Source organism: Drosophila subobscura, chromosome J (genome assembly GCF_008121235.1).
Source record: "Drosophila subobscura isolate 14011-0131.10 chromosome J, UCBerk_Dsub_1.0, whole genome shotgun sequence".
Classification (NCBI taxonomy): Eukaryota; Metazoa; Arthropoda; class Insecta; order Diptera; family Drosophilidae; genus Drosophila; species Drosophila subobscura.
In genome coordinates, this window is record NC_048532.1 from 3,461,987 (window position 1) to 3,485,092 (window position 23,106).

Sequence of the window (23,106 nt, forward strand, 5' to 3'; positions counted from 1 at the left end):
TCCCGCCCAGATAGAAATTCTTAAAGCCAGCACGAGAGCATAGACATCATATTTGGACACAAATTTTATGCAGCCTCAGCGGCGGCGTCGACGGCGTCGGCGGCGGGAAAACTTTTTTTTGCCAACGCTGCAGGCGAAAACTTTCGCCTCAGTCTCGGATAAAGAGGAGACGGTGTAGGCATCCCGACATCCAGTCTGTCCCGCCGTCCCGCCGTCTATACGCCTTTGTGCCAATTTCAGAGTTGCAGAGCTCCACCGAAGCGTGAGAAATACGCCACAGCCTCCGCTTTGATGGATTTGCAACTCAAAACGGGGCCAGACCCCAAGGATGCCAGCAGAACCGCAGCTAGGCAAACCCTTTCGTTTACATTTTCATTTCGTTTTTCCTCCTTATCCAAGCTCTTCACGAAAAATTGCTGTTGATTTGTTTTGGTATTTTATTCTGCAAATTTTGTATACTTTTAGCTGCTGCTCTAAAGACACAGCACTGGACGACTCCTTTCCTACAAGACTATCCGCGGAGCTGGTTGATCAGCCTACGCTGCCTCGCGTCCAGCTGTAGCATGCGACGCCTCCTGCGCTCCTGGCGCTGCCTCCTTAGCTGACGACGACGACGAATGAAGGCACGTGTGCGACGCCTGGCCGCTGCAGATCCAGAAGAACCGGAGGAAGAGGATGACGCCGTGGTCGTGTCCGAGGTCGAAGGGGCAACAGTGGTGGTTGCGGTGGAAGGAGCGACTGTTGTGGTGGCCGTGGACGCGACAGTAGTTGTAGCCGAAGCGCTGGTTGTAGCCGCGACGGTTGTGCTCGTGCCTGTGGCAGCGCCACTCTCCTGGGCCAACAGGAAGCAGCCGAGGACCGCGAGGAGAAGCACAAATGAGAAGCGCATGGTGACGTGTGTCCAATCTGGCAATCTGTGGTGACTTTTATACCAGATCTTGTAAGTCGATAGAAGTACGTCTCCTATCAGAAAATGCTATGCAATGTAATGAGCAAACATGGTTGACATTCGGAAATGTTTGCTCAGCTTTTCGATTGACATTGGTTTCGGTACATACAATACGTAATTGTTTAAGTGGCTCACCAGTTGCAAGTTAGATTAGTAGTTTGTTTGGGCTCAACCTCAGCGACTCTAAGCGGGATATCACTTCATGCAACAGATTGCAGAAGACCTCAAGCTCACTCATTTCGATTGGATTGACATTGCATATGTACATATGTGTGTATTTATCTTCAATTACAGATCCTCCTGGATCGTGTAATCTATATGGTATCAGACCGAAAAGACACTTCATGGGAAAATAGTTAAGAATTTCATTTCAATTCAAATATAAACAAAATTTCTAATGAACATTGACTAAAATTCTTAACCTTATCCATTACGGAGGATATCTTTTGTTCTCCCATGTAACCTGTGATTATGCATCTCTATCCTACTCCTACATAGGGACCTAAATGGGAACCATCGATACAATATGGTTGAGATAGACGGTAGATCCCGCAGACTACAAGATATGAAATTGGGAAGTAAATGACTAAGTGAATAATTGTCTGATCCCATAGCCATAACAGCGAGTCCCAGAGTTGGATATAAAGAAGTTTACAGACAGAATACATTTTCAAAATACTCGTATATTCAATTTTTCATATTTCATCGGTGCTTAAAGGTAAGGTTTTCATCAGGGAAAAATTTATCGGGAGTTTTGGATATGTCTCCTTTTTTTCCGCTTAACCTTGGAGTTCGTTGATCACACGGCGCTGGTTCTGAATCCTGTTGCGGAGCCTCTGGGTCTGGCGCTGCCTCTGGCGCTCACGGCGCTGGCGCTGACGAGCCAGACGACGGCGACGTCGACGACGCCTGGCCGCTGCGGAGTTGGAGCCTGAAGATGATGAGGACGCTGTGGTCGTGTCCGAGGTCGAAGAGGCAACGGTGGTGGTTGCGGTGGAAGGAGCGACTGTTGTAGTGGCCGTGGACGCGACAGTAGTTGTAGCCGAAGCGCTGGTCGTTGCCGCGACGGTTGTGCTCGTGCCTGTGGCAGCGCCACTCTCCTGGGCCAGCAGGAAGCAGCCGAGGACCGCGAGAAGGAGAACGAATGAGAAGCGCATGGTGGTTTGTGTCTGATCTGGCAAAGAATGGTGGCTTTTATAGCAGAAAACCCTCTTAGGTAGTTTTTGTAATTGTTGTAAATAACAGATAGTTCCACTGTTTTTCTATTGGAATTCGGCAATGTTTGCACAGCTTGTCGATCGACATTGGTTTCTTTATATAGCCAAATGTTATGTTTTGAATATTAGTTTAGGTGGAGATCATAATGAAGAATTGTAACCGTTTGAATATGTGGAAAAATATGCTTTGCTAAGAGCCGATTTCTTTGGCTGGCATATCTAAGCAATTGTCTAAAAAATATGCTGAGCATTGAGGACTTTAACTTCTTTACCACCAGGACTTTAACTTCTTTACCACCAGGAAAGCCATATGCTTGTCCATTGCAAAGGGAAAATTCATCACGATAGAGATGTTGACTAAATTATTATTGCAGGCTAAAACAGGAGATTAGGCCATACTAACATACTTTAAATTTTAAAGCCATGAACACAAATGCCAAGCTCTAATCCAAAAGTAATAAATGCAATTATCGGAAATATAATTTGATGGTAAATATATTCATAAGTAAAATGTTTATACCCGGTACTCGAAGCGTCTAACAAACGTTCCAGCTCGTTTTTATAGTTTATTTATAGATTTTTGGAAGCCCATTTCTTCAAAATTGTGGATACCATATATAAGTTAGAAAAACACTAAAGAAATTTTAGATTACTTTTTTAAGATGCTCTATATTTGCATTATATGTATATCCCGAAAGGATTTATATTAATTCTAATTCTATTCCGATTCACTATTCATACCAGGTTCTATAAAACGTCAATCGAAAGTTCTTTGGTTGGAAAAATATCCTCACTTTGCTCCTAGCAGATGGACAAGCTCATCGCTTATCCCCGGCGACTACGACGCTGTTGCCTCCTACGCTGCTGTTGCCGGCGCTTCTGTGCCTGCCGCTTGCGACGCTGGCGGGCCAAGCGCGCACGACGACGACGCGCACGTATCCTGCGCCGCCTGGCAGCCGCGCTGGCGGATGCAGAGGTTGTGGCCGAGCTCGAGTCCGTAGCCTCTGTTGTCTCTGTTGTCTCTGATGCATCTGTGACGGAGGTGGCGGGTGCCGCAGTCGTTACCCCAGTTTCGGGACCAGCAGTGCTGCCCGCCGCACTGTCTGTGGTGCTGTCTGTCGACGATTCGGTTGAGGAGCTCGAACCCTGACCGCTTCCCTGCTGGGAGAGAAGCAAGCAGCCCAGTAGACCCAGCAGTAGAACCAATGTGAGCCGCATCGCTGTGTTTTGTCGTAACTCCGAAATGTAAAGCCTTTTAAACAAAATCATTCCCGGAAACCAATGTCGATTAATGGTTACACCGGCATCAGTAGATTATTGGCGATCTATGAGCCAAGGGCCAAAGTCGATATTCTACAAGTGTTAGTCAAAATTTTGGGAATTTCCACTATCATTGACATTCGCCAGATACATAGCGGAGCAAACAAAAATATTTACACAATGTCGAGAAACCAAATAGTTACACGGCTTTCTGAAGCCCAAGATCTGTATAAAAGACCTGCTCTGAGGCAGATTCAAGCACAGCACATTACCATGCGCTTCTCATTCGTTCTCCTTCTCGCGGTCCTCGGCTGCTTCCTGCTGGCCCAGGAGAGTGGCGCTGCCACAGGCACGAGCACAACCGTCGCGGCAACGACCAGCGCTTCGGCTACAACTACTGTCGCGTCCACGGCCACTACAACAGTCGCTCCTTCCACCGCAACCACCACCGTTGCCTCTTCGACCTCGGACACGACCACAGCGTCCTCATCATCTTCAGGCTCCAACTCCGCAGCGGCCAGGCGTCGTCGACGTCGCCGTCGTCTGGCTCGTCAGCGCCAGCGCCGTGAGCGCCAGAGGCAGCGCCAGACCCAGAGGCTCCGCAACAGGATTCAGAACCAGCGCCGTGTGATCAACGAACTCCAAGGTTAAGCGGAAAAAAAGGAGACATATCCAAAACTCCCGATAAATTTTTCCCTGATGAAAACCTTACCTTTAAGCACCGATGAAATATGAAAAATTGAATATACGAGTATTTTGAAAATGTATTCTGTCTGTAAACTTCTTTATATCCAACTCTGGGACTCGCTGTTGTGGCTATGGGATCAGACAATTATTCACTTAGTCATTTTCTTCCCAATTTCATATCTTGTAGTCTGCGGGATCTACCGTCTATCTCAACCATATTGTATCGATGGTTCCCATTTAGGTCCCTATGTAGGAGTAGGATAGAGATGCATAATCACAGGTTACATGGGAGAACAAAAGATATCCTCCGTAATGGATAAGGTTAAGAATTTTAGTCAATGTTCATTAGAAATTTTGTTTATATTTGAATTGAAATGAAATTCTTAACTATTTTCCCATGAAGTGTCTTTTCGGTCTGATACCATATAGATTACACGATCCAGGAGGATCTGTAATTGAAGATAAATACACACATATGTACATATGCAATGTCAATCCAATCGAAATGAGTGAGCTTGAGGTCTTCTGCAATCTGTTGCATGAAGTGATATCCCGCTTAGAGTCGCTGAGGTTGAGCCCAAACAAACTACTAATCTAACTTGCAACTGGTGAGCCACTTAAACAATTACGTATTGTATGTACCGAAACCAATGTCAATCGAAAAGCTGAGCAAACATTTCCGAATGTCAACCATGTTTGCTCATTACATTGCATAGCATTTTCTGATAGGAGACGTACTTCTATCGACTTACAAGATCTGGTATAAAAGTCACCACAGATTGCCAGATTGGACACACGTCACCATGCGCTTCTCATTTGTGCTTCTCCTCGCGGTCCTCGGCTGCTTCCTGTTGGCCCAGGAGAGTGGCGCTGCCACAGGCACGAGCACAACCGTCGCGGCTACAACCAGCGCTTCGGCTACAACTACTGTCGCGTCCACGGCCACCACAACAGTCGCTCCTTCCACCGCAACCACCACTGTTGCCCCTTCGACCTCGGACACGACCACGGCGTCATCCTCTTCCTCCGGTTCTTCTGGATCTGCAGCGGCCAGGCGTCGCACACGTGCCTTCATTCGTCGTCGTCGTCAGCTAAGGAGGCAGCGCCAGGAGCGCAGGAGGCGTCGCATGCTACAGCTGGACGCGAGGCAGCGTAGGCTGATCAACCAGCTCCGCGGCTAAGCACTGCATGAGGTGGCCTCGCCCTGCGATGGGGAGGAAGTTAATATGTAAATAAAGTTAATGCCTTTACAAAATAGTTTCCGTTAAGCCTTGTCCGCTAAAGGGATTTGTGCTTTGGGGTCCTTGGGTTCTTTAGGGCAACATCATTCTGTAAGCCGCACCAGCAAAGGCTCTTTGGGGCGCTTTATCAGCGCTTAAACACATCTCCATCGCATCGTGCCACCACGCACATTTACATAGTTCGTATTCAATCAGTCGGTAGCACAAATATGGGGGCGGGCGCATATCCATGCCCTCAATCGTCAATCCTGAGCCGGCAGACAATTGGCCCTCTCCCAGGAGTTTATTATGCCCGGGATTGGGATTGAGCGCTTAAAAATGCTTTCCTTGTAGCCAAGAGAGAGTCAGCCAGGAATCAAATCAAATAAAATATTCATTTTGATCTTTGAACTGTGCATAAATATGCAGCTGCCTCCTGTCTGCCGTGGGGGAGAGGAAGAGGGAGACCTTCCAGCGCAGATATTTGTGCGAGTATCTGCGATATGTATAAAAATTTTGTGTGTATAAATGTATAAAAGATGCGGTTTGGCGACGGCACTTCATCATCTAGCTCGTGCTTGTCCTCGTCCTCCCCCTTGTTGGTGCCTGTTGAAATCCTACAATAACAGAGAAAATGAAAAAAGGAAAATGATTTCGCATTTCGCCATTGTGTAAGAAATCGAAGAAAAAGTGGATATGAATAGCTGGTGGAGCAGGGTTCGACGGGCAGGAGAGGGAGGGAGCGAGGACTCGTGGCATTGCAAATTGAATCAAGATTAGGGTTAAGGGATTCAGCAGGAGGCACAGTTATCACAGTATTCTGGTGCAAATTGATGGCTTTGTGTCCGTTAATTGCTCAGCTACACAGCCACACAGAGAAAGGAGCGCAAGTGGAGCTCCACGAAACTGATTTCAGATCGGATTTGCCTGCTTCAAAATTGCATTTCATGAAACTTTGTCCGCCGACTGGGCAGCCACACTGAGGAGGAGTATCAAAGGATAAGAATTCCGCCTGAAGCAATCAAATGCCAAGAAGAGGAGAACGAGAACCAAAAGTCTATCCTCGATTGTTGTTATATTTCCCTGCAGAACCCAGCAGTCTCCCATCAATGATGTCTCTAAATAGGAAAAAGGAGGATAATGTACGAGTTTCTTCACAGTCAGCCTCTTACTTCCTGAAGTTTGACTACTTTTTCAGCTTGATTGCCCCTTAAACTGATAAAGTAAACCCCGCGGAAACCAGGTAAAAACTGTTCAACTTTGCAGATTGGATAGCTTGGATAACTTGAAAAGAAGTCCCTGCTCGCGGAGACAGTTATTAATCCGTAATTGAAAATAAACAGCAGACAGACATTAGGGCACATCTTAGCCTCGGTGTGGTTAACTTTTGAAACTTGTTCCGGGCTTAAAACGATGTTCCAGATACCTGAGCAGCGCACAGAGAACAGGCAGGAGAACTGCCTAAGAGGCAGCAGTGCTCGGCTGTACCATTCCACCGCAACATGGAATTGGCCTTGTTTAGAGATTTAAATGAGATTGAAACCGTGTTGAGTAAGCCTGGAAAACAGGAGATTTATTGCTGCAAAATTTCCTGGCCCTGCCCCTGTCTCTGTCCCTGTCCCTGTCCCTAGTCCATAATCAACTAATTCAATAAAACGACAGCAAGGAGGACGAGATGGAGAAGGCAATGGCTGGGTGTGGGATTCCGAATGGGCTGCCGAATAACATGAGGCTCTGTGATTTATACCCAGGGAGTGTGAAATACAACGAAATAAAACATTTCCTCTGCGGCTGAGGGGATATGTGAATGTCCTGAACGTCCTGTATCCTTGTAGCTACAACTTAATGCGCAACAACGAACGGCATGCAATGGCCAAAAGAAAACTCCTCTGACCAGCAATACCAGACAACAAAAAAAGAATCAAATATCCAACTGCAGAGAAAGGCAGATATATGTTTTGTTTAGCTTAGTTGTCCTCTTTCTTTTTGTTTGTCAAACTAGCAGCAGCTCGAGGCTCTGAAATTGTTTAGCATGTCCTTTGCTATTCAAACAATTTGCATATCCTTTTAGTGCAGCGAGTGGACTTAAGAAATCAACAACAACAAGAACAACAGCAGCAGCCGTAAGAACGGCAGGAGGGATAACAGCAGGACAGAGTAGATAGGGTCCTGGGCCCAGGCATACCATCACGACAGTCAACCAAAATCCAATGTCAGCTCAAGAATTCCGGCGAAGAAATGAAAGAGGTGGAGAGTCTTGGATAAACATTTCAAATCTTTGAACACTCTTTCACAAATTTCGATTGTTGATAGGATTGATATATTTGCATACGTTGGAGCAGAAGTTTTATTAATTTAGATAGGTTTTATTGTTGGCAATATTCAAAATGAAAGGGCACAAACCTCTGGTAGAAACAGCAATGCTCCTGCTGCCGCAAGGGTATACTTAGCAGAAATCTTGGATGGAGTTTTATTTAACACGTTCGAGGCAAGCCAAGAGAGAGAATGCGCCGTTATAGTGCCATAGGGATGGGTTGCACAGACGGAGGGATGTGTTCAAGTGAATAGGTCCTCTTCCTGCAGCTCCATACTGGCCACGTCCTCGTCCTTGTCCTCGACCAGTTGGCAGCCATAATATTTATGCGCAGACGTTGCTCAATAAGCTGCTCAAGGATTTATTAGCCAAATGGACAGATTTGACTGGCTGGCTGGCTGGCGTGCAGGTCGTGCTCTCCGCTGTTGGCCTGCGGCATGTGGCATGTGGCATATGTGTGAGCTTGCCAAGTGGTTCATCCACCGAGAGAAATCCGTTTGTCGAATGGGGCTACTGCTACGAGTTGTTGGGCATTCTTTTTTGTCGGTGCAGAGGGCCGGGCCAGGACCCTTCCTTAACGCCACATTAGAGAAATGTTCATTGCTAGGGTGGTGGCCCAGTCGCAGTTTCTAACTTATTGATGAATGTTTTCAAAATGTTTGCATTGAATGGCAATTTTTCAAGATTTACTACTGTTCTGTACTGCAATCGGAACCCTTTTGGTTTCTGTGTGTGGTTTGGGTGTGGGTGGAGAGCAGCTGGGCCCCGACTTGAGGGGGGCAATGAATTTCCTTACACTGGACCTCCGGCTGTCGTAGAGCTTTGTGTGCTTGTCTAATGGAGCTTAAATGGCCGTTGGCTTGACCCCTGAACTTTTTCTTGGCTGTAGAAAAAGTTTTCCAAGTTCAACAAAGTGAAAACAAATGCATTGTGTTTGTGGTTCGGGCCATTTTCGAGGGCTTAGCACAATGATATTCACCTTTTTGCACCTTTTTTGTGTTCCCCGTTCGGGGTAATTGATAAAAGTTGTTTTTGGGTGCAGATTTGTCGAGAGATTTGTGCTGCGAGAGTATTTCGATTCCCCTTTCTAGGCCCATTATGCGCGGTAATTGAAATTGAAATTGTGATTGGCAATCAGGGGCAACTTGTTAGCATTCCGTTTGGCATTGTTACTGTCGCTTTATTGCTTCCTCAGTAAATCCAAAGCGCTGCCATTGAGTGGCATAAATCATACCCCGGGAGCCACCACAGCCACCTTCAATGGGCAGCTGACAAATAGCCGAAAGCGATTTTTAAAATTCGCAAACTGTCACCGTCAACGCCGAATCACAATAAACACGACGACGCACAAGTCACAAACATTTTATTGCGAATATATTGAATAATAATTCCGGGATGTTTGGACCTTTTGTGGGCCTTTTGTTTTCATCAGATTTGAATCGGGGCCTTCCGGATGGCGCTCCATTTTAATTCCATTTGTGGATGGTGTAAAAACATGCAAATGTCGAGTGTCACGCCCTCAAATGTCGAATCAAACGTTTTAAATGTCAAAAAATATGAAAAATCTAATAGAAGATGACACTGGTGGACTTGCTCTTGTTTGGTAAACAACTTTATTTGCTTTCGCTGCGAACTTGACATGAACGTGACACTAAATACACAAATACTCGTACCATTGAGACATCAGACACTACTTCTGAAGGCTGCGATGTGTGGACGATCCCGGGGAAGCAGGGGTCATCCCGGAATGACCATTGCAAGAGCGCGCTCTTAGGCGATCTTGGGTAGCATGGCGAATATGCCAGGCTTGAGGTTATTCACATCCTGAACGTTAAACTCTCCAGTAAAGTGATCGTTCATGATCAGAGTGCGCTTCTTGGCGGCGTCCAGCAGGTGCGCCTGCCAGATGATTTCGAACTCGAGTTCGGGCAGCATGGCGGTGGTTGGATCCTCGGGCCACCAGAACTTGTTGATGAAGTACGAGCCCTGTAATTGACGAGTGCGGTGTAAGTGAAGATGAAGTTTGCGATGCATTTTGTATCGGCCCTAGAACGGGTCCAGAGATGGGGACTGTCGCAGCGTGAAATGGGACGGAGGAATACTCACTTTGGCAACGGGACAGTTGTCGATGATGTTACCGAACTCCCGGATGAAGCCGTGCACGAAGCGGCCCACGGGGGACTGGTTCGCGAAACCCAGGATGCGGCACACGTTGAGGGTGGTGTTCAGGGTGGTGGTGTAGTGCGAGTCAACCTTGTTGGTGATGCGCACCTCCACGTGGATGTCGACGTCCTTCAGCTCCTGGTGCACCTCCATGGAGAAGTTGAGATGGGGGTCGCTGCTGTCGTACACCACCTTGTGGCTGACGAACTTCTCGTCGCTCCAGATCTTCACCTCCTTGAACTTGGGCCGCATCATTTTCTGAGGGGAAGAACCCATCGGTCAAGGACTTGTTGATTTTCTTTGACAGCTGAGAACTCACCTCGGCCAGGGATCCATGACAGAGGGCCAGCAGGACTGGCACCACCGCTAGAGTATTCAGCAACATGTTGGACCAACTCGGGAACTTCACTGTCTCTTCTCTGTGGCTGGGTGGCTATTTATAGCAGCTGCAGGCAGGCAGTCCGCAGGCAGCTCCAGGAAAATTGTCCAAGTAATTTTGACTCTGATCGTATCGGAAATTGAGTGAGCAACGAGTGACTGTAAATGCCTGAGTGCCTTTCCAAAGTCCATTTCCATTTAGTTGAATTAATTCCCCGTGGCCAGCCGAAGATGGATCCGATTCGATCGATTAATGCCCGCACCGCTTTGGTCTCCATTGAGGCCTGACTAATCGTGTAATGGCCCGAATATATAAGTGCTGCCTAATTGAAAAAATATCCCAGTGTCCCAGTGGATAAATTGAAACAAGATGCGTGAGGTGCTCATCCGAAGCTGCTACTACCGAGTGCTGCTGCTGCTCTTGGTGCTTTGCCCCATGACAGGGGCATGGGTGAGTTCCGTGGCGTGCCCCGGACGTGTGAGGGGATGAGGAAACACTCTGCTGCACCGACTAAACGCTCCCCCCGACAGCGATCTTTCAAGGTGATCCTCACGAGCATCGAGTTCGAGGCCAATGCCAAAATCGCGGACCTCAACATGCAGCTGCACAATGACTCCGGCGACTCGAGAGTCAGTGTGGACGTCACCACTCATGTGGACCTCCCGGATGTCCAGTTATCGATCAATGTGGGCCTGGAGACGGACAAGGGCAGCTTCTCGCCTCTGATCAACCGCACCGTCAACTTCTGCAAGATGATGAAGCAGCGCAGCACGGATCCCCTGATGCGGGTCATGTACGACGATCTGCTGAAGCACGGCAATATCTTCAAGGAGTGCCCCATCCGGAGCGGCACCTACAGCCTCCACAACTACAAGGTGGACGAAGAGATGCTGCCCAGCTTCCTGCCGGAAGCCAATTTCATGTTCGTGCTCCTCATCCTCAAGCCCAAGAACGAGAAGATCTCGCGGACTACCATATACGGTCGCATTGACAAGTCCAAGGGATTCGACAACCTCAAGAGGTTCAGCCTAGGCTGAGAAATGTTATGCGAGAGAAGACAGAGACTCCCAATAAAGATCCGAGTGCGTCGACTCGTCCCAAGACCCAACACTCTCTATAGTTTAGTATGCAAAATGCCTTTTGTCGCACGATTGACGTCGTCATTGTCGCCTTGTGCTGCTTCCCATTCCCATTCCCGTTTCCATCCCCATTCCCATCCGCATCACCATCCCATCCCAGTGGTTTCTCATCGCCTCCATCGTCACGTGTTTGCCTGCTCGACTGCGAAATTCACATGTTTGCCTGACGACGACGCCAACGACGGTGACAAGCTGTCTGCAGGCAGCCAGCGGCGGAGGCAGCGCAATTGATGACGATGATAATGGCACCAGAGATGGAGGAGAGGCAGGAGGACAAGTGCAAGGAGATTGGGTGTGCCTGATGAGCAACAGACGACAATGATTTAGCGATAGGTGTGTAGGAGCCCCCGAAGAACATGCACACCCACATGTTAGACAGCGCGAATGGACTGGACAGATACTCGTAAGTATCTGGGTGAATGATAGTCAACAATATTCAGGTCTCATATTCATAAGTAGATCTCTCGAATTGCATAAGCAGCACACGTAACCACAGCCTACGGAACTTGCCAGTACAACTTTATCAACCACAATAAAAACTTCCACAAAATACTTGTATTTAACATTTTCCCAGAGCAGCACAGCCCTAGGGCTAGGAGTAAGAGTGAGAGGAGTTCCTGGGAATCCCTCCTTCATGTCGCCTGTAATTAAGGATGCACTGCACATCGTTTCAGCTCCAGAGTTTGAGAGTCGTTGACAGCAGCACTAAAAAGTTCTGCTCCATGAGTCACTCGATGGATGCGGACAAAAAAAACCCAAAATGCTTGTATAAATGCTTTACCCACACAATATATCTAATGCCCGGCCTGCCTCGCTGCTTGGGCGATAAATCTCGCGTAGAAAAGTGCAATAAGTTAGAGGGTAGCGGCTCCTTTGAGCACAGTTCTCTTCCTCTGCCTATATAGCGCTACACCTATATCATTTTGGGGACGGGGCCTGATCGTAATTGCTTCAGCAGCTCAAGTCCAGAGTGTTACTTTGAATAATGGATATGGAACCCCCCTCGTTTGTCTGTGTGCTTCATTGAGCTGTTCCACACACTTTTTGAAGGCCTATAAAAAGCGATTCACGTTTGGCAAAAGTTGCCCCTCTTCCCAGGCACCTTCCTCCGTGTCCTTCCATGCAAATACAATTTATGCAATTATCGTTTCGCTTGAATTGTCCAAATTAAATTTGTTATATAAAAATGTTAATTTTTGTACGTTCCGTTTGGTTCTGTTTCTGTTTCGGTTTCTTCTGTTGTATACGCATTCAATTATCGACATTTGAGTGACTTTTATTGAATTTATTCCACTGCCTGATGCCTGTTTCTGTAAATAAAATGCAATCGAGTTGTCGCTTTTTTTCGGCCATAAGGTTATCAATTATTATTGTCACATTGTCGCAGATTGATTGGGGATCCACGATCCACGGTCCACGCTCTTCGATTCCAATCAGGTGCTCAAATAAAACCCGATTCTAATTCTATTCCCAGACCCAGCCGCTTCGGCCAAAATCCGTTTCCAAATTGCATTTAAATAGTTCTGCTGCTGGAATAACCAGTACATAAATTATGTGAGATAATAAAACAAAAAGAGTCCGAAGAGTGGAACTCGAAGAAAAACTCGACTCGGAGACGCGACTCGATAGAAATTGGGTTAGATATGCAAATCAATCCAAAGGGAGGCGGCGGAGGAAGGAGAATATTGATGAGCCAATAAGCCAGCAACGAAAAGTGCGATGCGTGATTATGGAATTGAAAAAATGATGTAGTGTGACTGTCGCGGATGGGTTATAGTTATGATGATAGACCACACCCAGTTATGATTTCGGTTCGTTGAACTGCCCCTAGATTATATCAGAGCAGTTCTTTGAACACTTCTCTACGCTGTCCCCACAAAACTCTTTCACTCTGTACTCGCGGCGGCGACGCTTTCTACATTTCAATTCAAGATTCCGGCAAGACCTTAACCCCGAAAGCGGCGGTTCTTTTGGGTTGCCAATCTCTGGCCTGGCCCCTAAATTTGCATTCGCTTCGTCTCCGATCTGCAGTCGAAATCAAACTTCAATTGGAATGCAAATGGTGGCCCCTCGGGCGGCAGTCAGCAGTCGGCAGCCACGGCAAAAAGAAAGGCGAAAGGGTGTTAAACTATATTTGAAGTCGCTCCAGTCGCTTTATCGGATAGATGGATGAATAGATGGATCCAAGTTTTGATTGTCGGGTTCAATGCCTTTGCCAAAAGTTTCACTATCTTTTTTTCGCTAGCTTGAGTGAATTGAATCTTAAAGTTTTCGCAAATGCCGCCTTAAGTTTGTTCAACTATGAAAATTCGCTTACAAAAATTATGTTAATTGCATCGAGAAAGGGGAAGACAAACGGCGTACCCAGCCAAGAGAAATGAATTCTTATTAAATCAGGCCGAGGACAGGGGACAAGGGGATAGGACTTCGACGGGAGATAAGCAGCATAACTGACAGACAGACAATCGTCAAACAAACAGATTGCCAAAAATAACAGTCGACTACAGCGAGTAACAGTTTTCCTCCCCCTCCCCCCCTGTAAAGTCTGATGAAGTCTCAGACTTTTAATACCCTTTCATGGGGTGCAATGACTTATAAAGGAGGCAACGCGACAGTGACAAGGATGCATTTTCGAGACTCTAAAACCATAGTTCCATTCGGATTGAAGTCCTGTTTCTTACAAAAAAAGAAATAGAATGATTTCCTCACTGCCATTGAAACACTAGATGGATCTGAAAGGGTATCTGTATACTCGGACCTCGTTTTCTGGCATTCTTTTCTTTTGGCACAAAGAGGAGTTTGAAGGCAGTCAAAGGGCCCGCTGGAGACCTAGACCGAGCCCAATATTTGCACTTTGAAGCATTTTGCCAGCTGAGAGTTAATTTGCAATGTCTTTTGGCATCTTTGTCTTTACATTATTGGCTCTGGTCCGGGCTCTGGGATCAGAGCACAGACATCATGAAGAGCTTTGCAAATAATCGCAGGCATTTGGTAATCAGTTTTTGCTAAGTTTTAATGCATTTAAAATAAACTTATACCCTGTCTTTGTGCCCGTTTAATATGATTGAATCCCAGAGGTACGGGTAGGGCGTTCCCCTGGGCACAGACAGCCTCTCTATCCACACTTAAAATGTGCGCATAAAAAACTTACTAGAATCGAAAGAATTTATTTGTTCCTGCTCGCAAAATTTCCATCCTAACAGCCGCCAGCGGCGGCGTCATCGCCGTCGACCAACTTATTGCAATTGCTACAAATTTTTACATAAATTTACGCTATGACAAGGACCTCTTCTTCCGCCTCCGGTCTCAATGGTAGTCCAAGGCATCTCCCTAGTTCTAGTTCGCCCTTACACTTACATATATCTCCTCGCATTATGCAGGGCCCGTTGGCATTTTCCGTATTTTTTAAGGGGCTTCTTTTTATTCCAGCGCTCGTTGCCGTTTGAGTCATTTTTTTCCAGGTGGAAATCCACTTTCAATTGTTTGGGGCTCTGCCTTTGGCATCCTGGAGGTTTACATATTGCTCATTTCGGGCTGAAGGAGGACCTGGAGCGGACTCCTCGCTTATTGCCACTGTCTGTTGAAGTGTAAACATTTTCGCAGAAGGTGTAAATAAAATCTTGTAAAGCGGTGCGACTGCCTCTGGCTGCCTCCTGCCGCTACTCCTGCTCCTGCGGAAGTCTGCTAAGCTCCTCTCCTGCCATTCCCTGATTGTTTGTTCCCTTCGCGATTGGGGAGATCTTCGTGTCTGCGTGTGTCAACAAAATTTGTGCAAATAAGCCGGAAAACTGGCTGAATATTGATGGAGCTCTCTACGTAATCGGGGTGCGGGTTTGGGAGTGTGGTGATAAGCCCAATTCATCCAATGACAATGACCAACAATTCGGCCTAATGGCCCTGGGGCCGCGAAGCCATCGGCTCGAACCGAAATGTTGTTTATTTTTACGAGATTGCCATTAACGTGGACGAGCTCATTAAACGCTCCAAAATTGCCAGCGAACCGCAAACCAATGGGCGTTGGACCTCTACTATTTTCCACCTATGTGTGCGCTAAAATTAATGCCAACAACTCAATAATTTCCAATAAATGAACAGCAAGCAGGTACAGTGGATGAAGTGTCTTTTAAAATGATTACAAATATAATGAACAAAATACTTAGAAATGTACAAATCGGACATTTTTAATGCAACTTCCATAACGATTCGTGTATCGCTTTGAGCATAATAAAATGAAATAAATTTGAGCCACAGGCTCCTCTCATCTATTTTTAATTTATTTAATTATATTATCTATTATGTGATTATTCTCGATTTTATTTGGGATCAGAAGTTTTTATATATTCTTCCCGAATTCCTTTGTGGTGTCGATTAATGGACAAATTCTGATTTTGTAAAATCGGATCAAAAAATACATCTCCCAACTTCCAGCTTGGAATTAAAACAGAATATTATCTTTATGGTGGAATTTCCATTGAAAGTTCCACAGATGCCATGGCTCCACATTCCCCACATCAGTTTTGTGGGAAGGGGTGCGTCCTTCGGGGGTGCATTTGTGGTGTCTATTTAATTACAATTGTCGCTGTTGCCGCAATCCGTGTCCTGTGCAACGGCAACTGCAATTAACGCACTCCAGCCATGGGGACCTGGCCGGTCCCAGTATTCATGTCGTTGAATATGCATGCTGGATGCGCACAGTATCACAGCCGGAGCCGGGCGCAGGACCTTTATCTCCATCGAGGGCGGGACTGGGCGATTATTTTACGCTCAATTATTGTTAAATATTTCACAAAATGCGAATATTTATTTTAACACACGGCAAATTGGCCCGCTCGGACCGCTGGTGTCCGTGTCATGTCTGTGTTTCGGTTTGCCGGCCGAGTGTCCTAATGAGATTGCAATTATTTGGCCATAAATTCGTATTATTCGGGCTTTAAAGTTCATGCACTCCCATGCACTACCGTGTGGCACATTTTTCCCTGTTGTGCAGGATGCTCTCGATGCTGCTGAATTAACCCTTGTGCAGTGACAGCATTTAATTTGAAATTATGTATTAATTAATTGGCCAACGACAGTGGACATTATAATTAAATATTTAATTTATGGCATCTAATTGGGCCATTAGTCAAGTGCGGACGATGTTTGTGTCGCATTTTAACATCCTTGATGAACTTTTTATCCGAATAAACTTTAAGGGACGTTGGTGACCTGTACAAATGGGATAGAGGGCTCTAAGCACCCAAGGCATCTTTGTAATGGTCGACCGTACTCTTTAAGAGCGTATGTTTGGAAGAGATTTAAATATGTAAATGATTCAGGCACTTAGATCCACTAACCTCTTACCATTTCCTCGATGGGAATGGTTGCCTATCAATCTGCCAAATCCAATAAAAAACGATCCGTTTGAATGATTTTAGTCTATGCGCATAAAACAAATTCTTTAAAGATTTTCAAATTAAAGGCGCGCTTTTGGGGCGGAAGCTTTAAAAAGTCACAGAATATTTTTAGGCCGAAACTGAGGCACGACCATCACGAAGCACGTTGGCCCCCGTCGAGTAAGGTTTGTATGTGGCACTCTGCAACAGAGGCACAGGCACAGGCACTGCAAATATTGAACAACATTGGCTGGGAATATTGAAATACTTTCGGCGACTGTTTCCGCAATGCCCTGCTTCTGCCATACACTCTGGGAATAGTTTTTCCTTTTGTGTTTGTCTTTTGGTTTTTCCCATTGTCTGCTGGGGATCCTCTTCTCCTCTCTTCTCTACTCTGGCCCTTCTGCTCGTGCTATTTTCTGTTTACCTTGTGTGTTCCAGCTGCATTTTCGGGGCCCAGAACTCGGCGAATTTATTGCAATCACGCACGAGATTTGTCGCTTTGACTGTTGCCAGGCTTTCAAGAAAAAAAGGCGCACATCACACTGGACGCTGGGGCGGGGGGGAGCATCAGGAAGAGGCACCGCAAACCGCAGAATGTTGCACTAAAAGGCCGAAAACGCATTGCGCATTAAATTTAAACTAATTGTTTGGCATTTGTAATGGTTGGGCCGCTGCGCCAAACGTTTTAATTGTGGCATCTGCAACAGAAACATCAGCAACAAGAACAACAACAGCAGTTGCAACAAATTATTGGCAGGCTTCAAAAAGCCAATGAGGCCTCAAACCTCAAAAAGTGTGAGTGCCCGACAGGATATTCCGACTAAAATATACCAACAAAAATCATTCTTAAATGGGGAGGAGTTGGAAATATTCTTTTAATAAGAATGACTGGAACAACGAATTTTCTGATGTTTTCCTCTGAACTCTCCTGTTGGCAGCTGAGTCCAGAATACTTGAAATACATATGCTGGATATACCCTTTTACTGGAGTACCCAGTAGCGGGCATAAAAAAACTAAAGCGAAAATCTGCATAAAAAATGTAAATTAATTTGGGGTCTGGGGTCTGCTTGCGGCAATTAATTTGAACACACGGCTCTCGCCTTTATTTCTGGTCGCGTTTCTGGTTCCGGTTTTGACTTTGGCATATGTGCGGTTACCCTCAACGCACGGAGGAGTCCACATTCCATTCCATCGCATTGCTTCTATCGCCCTTTGTTATGGCTCTATTTGTGCAGTATGCACTCGTATTTTATATCGGGGTGTTTAAGGGCGATGCACCGACTAGCAATTGCTGAATGTCTGCTCGGGCCGTGACGTCCATCCTGATATATTTTACCGGACTTGGCTGGACACTGTCTGACTGAGGTGCCACCATTAGTCTGCGACTTTCATGCTGTCCGCCATCGTACGACAACTAAGGCAACAGTTGAAGGACACTAATGCCTTGCGGAGGAGGCAGCAGGAAACCTTTTTGTCTCTGCTCCATGCGTGTCTGTATATTTACCTGATTGCTGGTACGTAAAAGGGTTGCTCGAGCTAATTTTTTGTTCGCACACTTTATTATTGACTGAACTAAAGATTTACCTTTCCCGATGTTCCCATTCCCATTCCCGTTGACATTCCCATCTGTTTCCGTTCCCAGATCCCAGTGGTTGTGGCTTATTTCTTCATTTGGGCTTCGGCTTGGCCTTCCCGTAGAGCTGCTCGGGCGTTGGAATATCGCTGACAAAGTAGTTGGCTGGAATGTAATGGAAAATCTTCTTCAGCACGTCTAGCAGAATATCCTCAATGGTCTGGGTGATGACTGTGTAGAGGGCATCGGCCAGCATGCGCCAGTTGTCGTTGAAGAACTTGTTGGTGCTGTCCTCTGCAGGAATCAAAACAGATGGATCAATGAGTATAGAACGCTGATAGTGGATCGCACTCACCCAATTGCTTGTTGCCGTTGAACAAATTGGAGAAGTATGACTTGAGCCCATCAATCTTGAAGTCTACGCGACAGTTGGTCACATTGTAGAAGGTGAAACCGCCCTTGGAATAAAGTCGCGTCTTGGTGTGCATGGTAACCGTCATGTTGTCCGCATCCAGGAAGACCTGTCCCCTGCCATTGAGCGGGATGAGTAGAATGCGTCCAAACAGACTGTAGTCGCCCTTCAGCTTCATCACCGGCAGTGTAAAGGTTGTCTTCCAGCTGTAGTCCTTCTTGAAAACCCTAGTAATATCATTCAATCGGGTTTCTTCTCGCAATCTCCGATAATCGCACTACTCACTGGCTCTCCAGGACATGGGTATGGCCGAAGCCCACAATTTTGACATTGGCCAGCTCCACTTTGAGATTGATGGCGTTGCTGTTGCCCTGCGTGATCCGGATGCGGTTGAGGTGAAAGGGATCGAAGCTCTTGATGCTGGTGAGGCCGGGTATGCCTGCGAAAGGTATCGGAATTTGTGTGGGATCGACTGCGGCCTGGGACTGCTACTTACCGTCGTTGAGCTTGTCGAATAGCTGCTGGATGCTCTGGGTGGAGCAGTTGACAAAGTTCTTATCGGCTATCCTACACTCTTTGATGTAATCTGCTGCGGTTCGAGTAGAAGTTTCGATTACGAATTTGTTTCGTATTTCGTATTTCGGTTTCAGTGCGATTGTGTGGGGGTAAGGCAAAACAAATACAAAACACAGAGAGAAGGCAGAGAAACAGAGATCCGGTTTAGTGGTGCAATATTTTTGGCCAATTCATATGGCAGATTTCGTTTCCTAAGTGGGTTAGTCACAGATGCGTATTATGGCCAAAGCCCGGGGGCAGGATCTCCAATTGTGAGAAATTTACAGAGTAATTATGAGTAGTAATATCATCACCATTCCGTCATCCATCATCACCCATCATCATCCATCACTCTACACTTACGCGGCTCTGTGAGGAACCCATCGTCTCCTCGAACTAAAGAAATGGCCAAGGCCAAGAGCCCCATCACAATCCAAGACCGTTCCAAGTGCACACTCATCGTAAACGCGAGTATTTGTTTGTGGTCAATATTTGAGGAACTGCCAATGTCTAATGCCCAATGTCGACCAGCTCCAGCGAGCTGCAAATGAAAACTGAGCCGAATGAAAAGCCCAATTTCGATTTCCATATTTTTAGCGCGGCTTTCGTTCAAGGGGGAAAACGAAACTTGATTTGAGTGGCTTGCGAATATTTCGCAATCCTATTGCCATCGTGTCTGCTGTTGCTGGCTAGTTGGCCAATCTGTTGGCAGCCAAGAGAACAGAGCACTACGATAGTTGTTCAACAGTTGTTGAACACTTGCAGCGGCAGTTTCCAAGTTTCCAAGTTTCCACTTCCATTTCGTCATCGATAGCTCGCATCGGATCGAATCGTATCGTATCGTATCGTTTCGCATCGTATCGGATCGCTATGTGGGTAAACGCAGTGTAAAGTAAAGTGTTGACACTTGGCCGACCGGCTGGTTGTTGCAACATCGTGTGGACAAACATTGGGGCACCGGCTTGGACTTCGTCGGTTGCGATGCGGTGCGGTGCGATGCGGTGGATCGCAGGTGGAAGCGTGCTGCAGCCCCGCTGCTAAGGGAATTACTGTCTATCAACGGGGGTCTTAGGTCCATATAGACCCAGAAACGAACAAGAATAAAGTCTCTGTCTCTTTCTGGCTCGCATACATGCGCCACCATATATCAGGATAGATGTCAGTCTAGTCCACCCTGCTAAAAGTGTGGACGAGGGGCAGCAACTCCTTGCAAGAAGTCAGCAATTTTTCATTGCCTCGTGCTTTTTAAGGGGCAATCAACTAAGTGAAGTTCTCGGCCAAAGAAACTGATTTATTGCGCTCATTTCATAAATTAAGTTATTGCATTGATGAAGTACGAAGAAAAAATCAAATTAAATGCGATTTCTCTTTCAGGTGGAACGACTCACATGCCTCAAAGTTGAGTTTATTCCATCAGGGGTGAGCTTAAAAATATGAAAGTAAACCCATTTCGCTTATCCGCCGTAATAATCAGTGGACCAGTGAAGCGGACAAAGGGGGAGTGAAGCTCCGGCAGCATAATTAAGTCCTAAAACAATGAGCACAACATAACAAATAATTATCTCGAAGAGGGTTTCCTTTTTGGGGCTCATGCGTTTTGGGCTTCCCATATTCCCTGCTTTCGCCAGATCCCAAAAAATTTCTCCAAGTTAATTTGCATGAATTGGGGAAAAGGCAGGAGCAGGAAAAGGGCAGCGAGACAAATAAAGGCGCAACCGGTGAGACACCAGGGACCAGGGACCTGGGACCCGGGACAGAGCAAATATTAATCCGCAAAAAGGAATTGTCACAAATTGTGTGTGTGTCTTTTGCTTTGCTTTTTCTCAGAAGCGTAGTCGCCAGCCCTTTCGAAAGGGGTCGTCTAAAAATCCTTAGCCCATGTGAGCCCTCTTTGCGGGCACTGCTGTGCCCGTGGCATCGTCTCTCTTGTGGCTGTCGGGGCAAACAACAGCTGCAGCTGGACAGAAAAAGGACAAAAGGACTCTGAAGCAGCGTGGAGTGGAGAGTTTCTGGGGTTGGATTGGACACTGGACCTTGGACCAGGGGGTCGCTGATTGTTTCAAATCGCAAGTTTGGCTTACCTTTTGGGGAATTAATTTGCCAAATAAACGCTGACAAAATGCAGGCAACTGGACCAGGACAAAGCGGGTGGCACAGCAGTACGGTGGAGATCCAACTAATAGGATTTTGATGATAGTTGCTTGGCCACGGCCGTGCGGATGCTGCTGTGGGGCATTGCTGTGTTGCTGCCACCATAATCAATTTTTGCCCAGTTTCTCTGCCTCTCTCTCTCTTTCTTGTTCTCTCTCTCTCTATCTCTCTCCATGTCGCATTCTATAGTTCAGATGATTGCAGCTCTTGACCCATGAAATGAGTTTTGCCATGTGTGAGAGACAGAGAGTTGTAGGGATGGAGCATGGGATGGTAGCAGGGCAAAAGAACTGCCAACTCAGCCGCAAAACCAAAAGCTGCGGCACATTTTGTATTCATGACTTTATCTCTCCACGACTCTCTCTTTCTCTCCCGCTGTATCACTCTGAATAGAGACCTACCAGGGCTGCACAGCCTCTACTGGTGGGGAACCCCGAAACCCCACAAGAACCGCAACAAGCTTTCCCCTTGTGTTTCTCTTTATTTCATTTATTTTGGGCATCTTTTGTGTGGTTCTGCAGCCCTGATAATACAATCATATCCCAATCTTTTTGCGGGTGTGGGGGGTGAAGTATAATTAATTCTAGTGGCCCAAATATGTAAATTTTTGATTACGAAAGCTGTAAACAAAAATGGAGAATAATATTCATAAACATTACGCATACGCACAAGTGGAATATGCGAATGCAGATTCCCCCATAAAAAAAGAAAGCTCCCCTTCTCTAAGCGGCTTAAACTGACAGGTTTCCATGTTGGTAGAGATGCCATCAAGCCTGCATCCTTTTCTTCTCCAACTCCCGCACTACCCGATTCACACATGTGACCATGTTCCGGTCCAGTCGCATAGTTCATCAGCAGCACTGAAACTTTGACTCGTTATAACCGGGGAGAAACTTTTGCTTCTCTTTTGCGCCCTTCGTTAGGATTTTTTCAGCGCGACTTTCTGACTTTAACTTTCAATGAAATTCCATAATAGTTTTTTGTGCCCGCCCGGCCAACTTTGCATAGATTAGCAGCAAACAGAAACAAAAATGAGCCAACAAAAAAAGAACGATGGAAACTTTTTCCTGGCGCATTGCTTGACTTTTGGTGGATTATTTAATTAGCGACCAGCAAGGACAACTTTTTCCTAGCTCTTAATTAACGATCACTGCGGTTTTCCTATGTTTTCACACTCATTTGAATCTACATACATATGTATCTTTTATTTGTATTTAGTGTGCGGACAAATATGATCTGAAATGGAGCAGAGGCATTCGTTGGCAGAAGAAGCAACGGATTCTGGCAAATGAAAAGGCTTCTCGTCAGCAGCGTCAGTCTGTAAAGTTTTCCCTCAAGCGAACCCACAATGTAAATTTAAACTATTTATAAACAGAACCCAAACCAAACCAATCCGACACCGACACCGACACCGACTGCGTCTCAGACTCGCACTGCGACTACGAGTTCAGCTGGGGATGGATGGGAGAGCTTCGAAGTAAATTTGCACAGACAAAACACAAGAAGAGCCAACAGTTTGACTAAGTCTATGGCCAAAGAAAACCTATTAGTCGTTGTGTGCTATGTGCTATATGAAACCGTCAGGCCAAGGCAGCAGAAACTATAAATTTCCATTGAGCCGAGAGCAAAGTTTTAGAATAAACAGCAGCAACTACAGCTTAAATTGCCGCCAGGGCACACATTCAAAAATACATCTATATCTATCTCCATC

At 46.2% G+C, this 23,106-nt stretch overlaps 7 protein-coding genes across 8 annotated transcripts; 3 read left to right on the forward strand and 4 right to left on the reverse strand.

Moving 5' to 3' along the window:
- Window positions 1-473: 473 nt before the first annotated feature.
- On the reverse strand, window positions 474-2,240 carry LOC117895624 (spore coat protein SP65-like). Of its 2 annotated transcripts, XM_034803378.1 has the most exons (2): window positions 1,848-2,240; window positions 474-645 (listed from the first exon to the last, which is right to left on the reverse strand). In XM_034803378.1, the coding sequence occupies exons 1-2, from the start codon at window positions 2,104-2,106 to the stop codon at window positions 512-514; spliced, it is 393 nt and encodes a 130-aa protein (XP_034659269.1). In that variant the 5' UTR covers window positions 2,107-2,240; the 3' UTR covers window positions 474-511. The 2 variants fall into 2 exon arrangements, with proteins under 2 accessions (XP_034659269.1, XP_034659268.1); XM_034803377.1 differs by lacking the exon at window positions 474-645 and having other exon boundaries at window positions 1,636-2,216.
- A 751-nt stretch (window positions 2,241-2,991) lies between these two features.
- LOC117893216 (osteocalcin 2-like) lies at window positions 2,992-3,384 on the reverse strand. The gene has a single exon (XM_034799751.1). The coding sequence runs from the start codon at window positions 3,382-3,384 to the stop codon at window positions 2,992-2,994; it is 393 nt and encodes a 130-aa protein (XP_034655642.1).
- A 177-nt stretch (window positions 3,385-3,561) lies between these two features.
- On the forward strand, window positions 3,562-4,185 carry LOC117895621 (general transcriptional corepressor trfA-like). The gene has a single exon (XM_034803375.1). The coding sequence runs from the start codon at window positions 3,607-3,609 to the stop codon at window positions 4,075-4,077; it is 471 nt and encodes a 156-aa protein (XP_034659266.1). The 5' UTR covers window positions 3,562-3,606; the 3' UTR covers window positions 4,078-4,185.
- Window positions 4,186-4,790: 605 nt separating this feature from the next.
- On the forward strand, window positions 4,791-5,350 carry LOC117895622 (spore coat protein SP65-like). Its single transcript, XM_034803376.1, has one exon. The coding sequence runs from the start codon at window positions 4,917-4,919 to the stop codon at window positions 5,292-5,294; it is 378 nt and encodes a 125-aa protein (XP_034659267.1). The 5' UTR covers window positions 4,791-4,916; the 3' UTR covers window positions 5,295-5,350.
- Window positions 5,351-9,242: 3,892 nt separating this feature from the next.
- Window positions 9,243-10,326, reverse strand: LOC117895619. The gene is made up of 3 exons (XM_034803373.1): window positions 10,130-10,326; window positions 9,754-10,068; window positions 9,243-9,633 (listed from the first exon to the last, which is right to left on the reverse strand). The coding sequence occupies exons 1-3, from the start codon at window positions 10,193-10,195 to the stop codon at window positions 9,418-9,420; spliced, it is 597 nt and encodes a 198-aa protein (XP_034659264.1). The 5' UTR covers window positions 10,196-10,326; the 3' UTR covers window positions 9,243-9,417.
- Window positions 10,327-10,367: 41 nt separating this feature from the next.
- Window positions 10,368-11,251, forward strand: LOC117895620. Its single transcript, XM_034803374.1, has 2 exons — window positions 10,368-10,639; window positions 10,720-11,251. Exons 1-2 carry the CDS (start codon window positions 10,559-10,561, stop codon window positions 11,224-11,226), a joined length of 588 nt encoding a protein of 195 aa, XP_034659265.1. The 5' UTR covers window positions 10,368-10,558; the 3' UTR covers window positions 11,227-11,251.
- A 7,001-nt stretch (window positions 11,252-18,252) lies between these two features.
- LOC117893218 (circadian clock-controlled protein) lies at window positions 18,253-19,342 on the reverse strand (the record flags this gene model as incomplete). The annotated part of the gene is made up of 4 exons (XM_034799752.1): window positions 18,253-18,571; window positions 18,633-18,916; window positions 18,975-19,128; window positions 19,186-19,342. Coding segments are annotated over 4 exons (795 nt in total), but the record flags the coding sequence as incomplete, so codon positions are not given.
- Between the last annotated feature and the right edge of the window lie 3,764 nt (window positions 19,343-23,106).

Bases quoted from the DNA above. Each gene is read 5' to 3' on its own strand.
- LOC117895622 (XM_034803376.1), top strand. From the start codon at position 4,917: ATGCGCTTCTCATTTGTGCTTCTCCTCGCGGTCCTCGGCTGCTTCCTG.
- LOC117895619 (XM_034803373.1), bottom strand. From the start codon at position 10,195: ATGTTGCTGAATACTCTAGCGGTGGTGCCAGTCCTGCTGGCCCTCTGT. The intron at 10,069-10,129 runs GTGAGTTCTCAG...TCTTCCCCTCAG, and splicing joins GTCATGGATCCCTGGCCGAG to AAAATGATGCGGCCCAAGTT. The intron at 9,634-9,753 runs GTGAGTATTCCT...CGTCAATTACAG, and splicing joins ACAACTGTCCCGTTGCCAAA to GGCTCGTACTTCATCAACAA.
- LOC117895624 (XM_034803378.1), bottom strand. From the start codon at position 2,106: ATGCGCTTCTCATTCGTTCTCCTTCTCGCGGTCCTCGGCTGCTTCCTG. The intron at 646-1,847 runs GTCGCCGTCGTC...CTGGATCTGCAG, and splicing joins AGCGGCCAGGCGTCGTCGAC to CGGCCAGGCGTCGCACACGT.
- LOC117895620 (XM_034803374.1), top strand. From the start codon at position 10,559: ATGCGTGAGGTGCTCATCCGAAGCTGCTACTACCGAGTGCTGCTGCTG. The intron at 10,640-10,719 runs GTGAGTTCCGTG...TCCCCCCGACAG, and splicing joins GCCCCATGACAGGGGCATGG to CGATCTTTCAAGGTGATCCT.
- LOC117895621 (XM_034803375.1), top strand. From the start codon at position 3,607: ATGTCGAGAAACCAAATAGTTACACGGCTTTCTGAAGCCCAAGATCTG.
- LOC117893216 (XM_034799751.1), bottom strand. From the start codon at position 3,384: ATGCGGCTCACATTGGTTCTACTGCTGGGTCTACTGGGCTGCTTGCTT.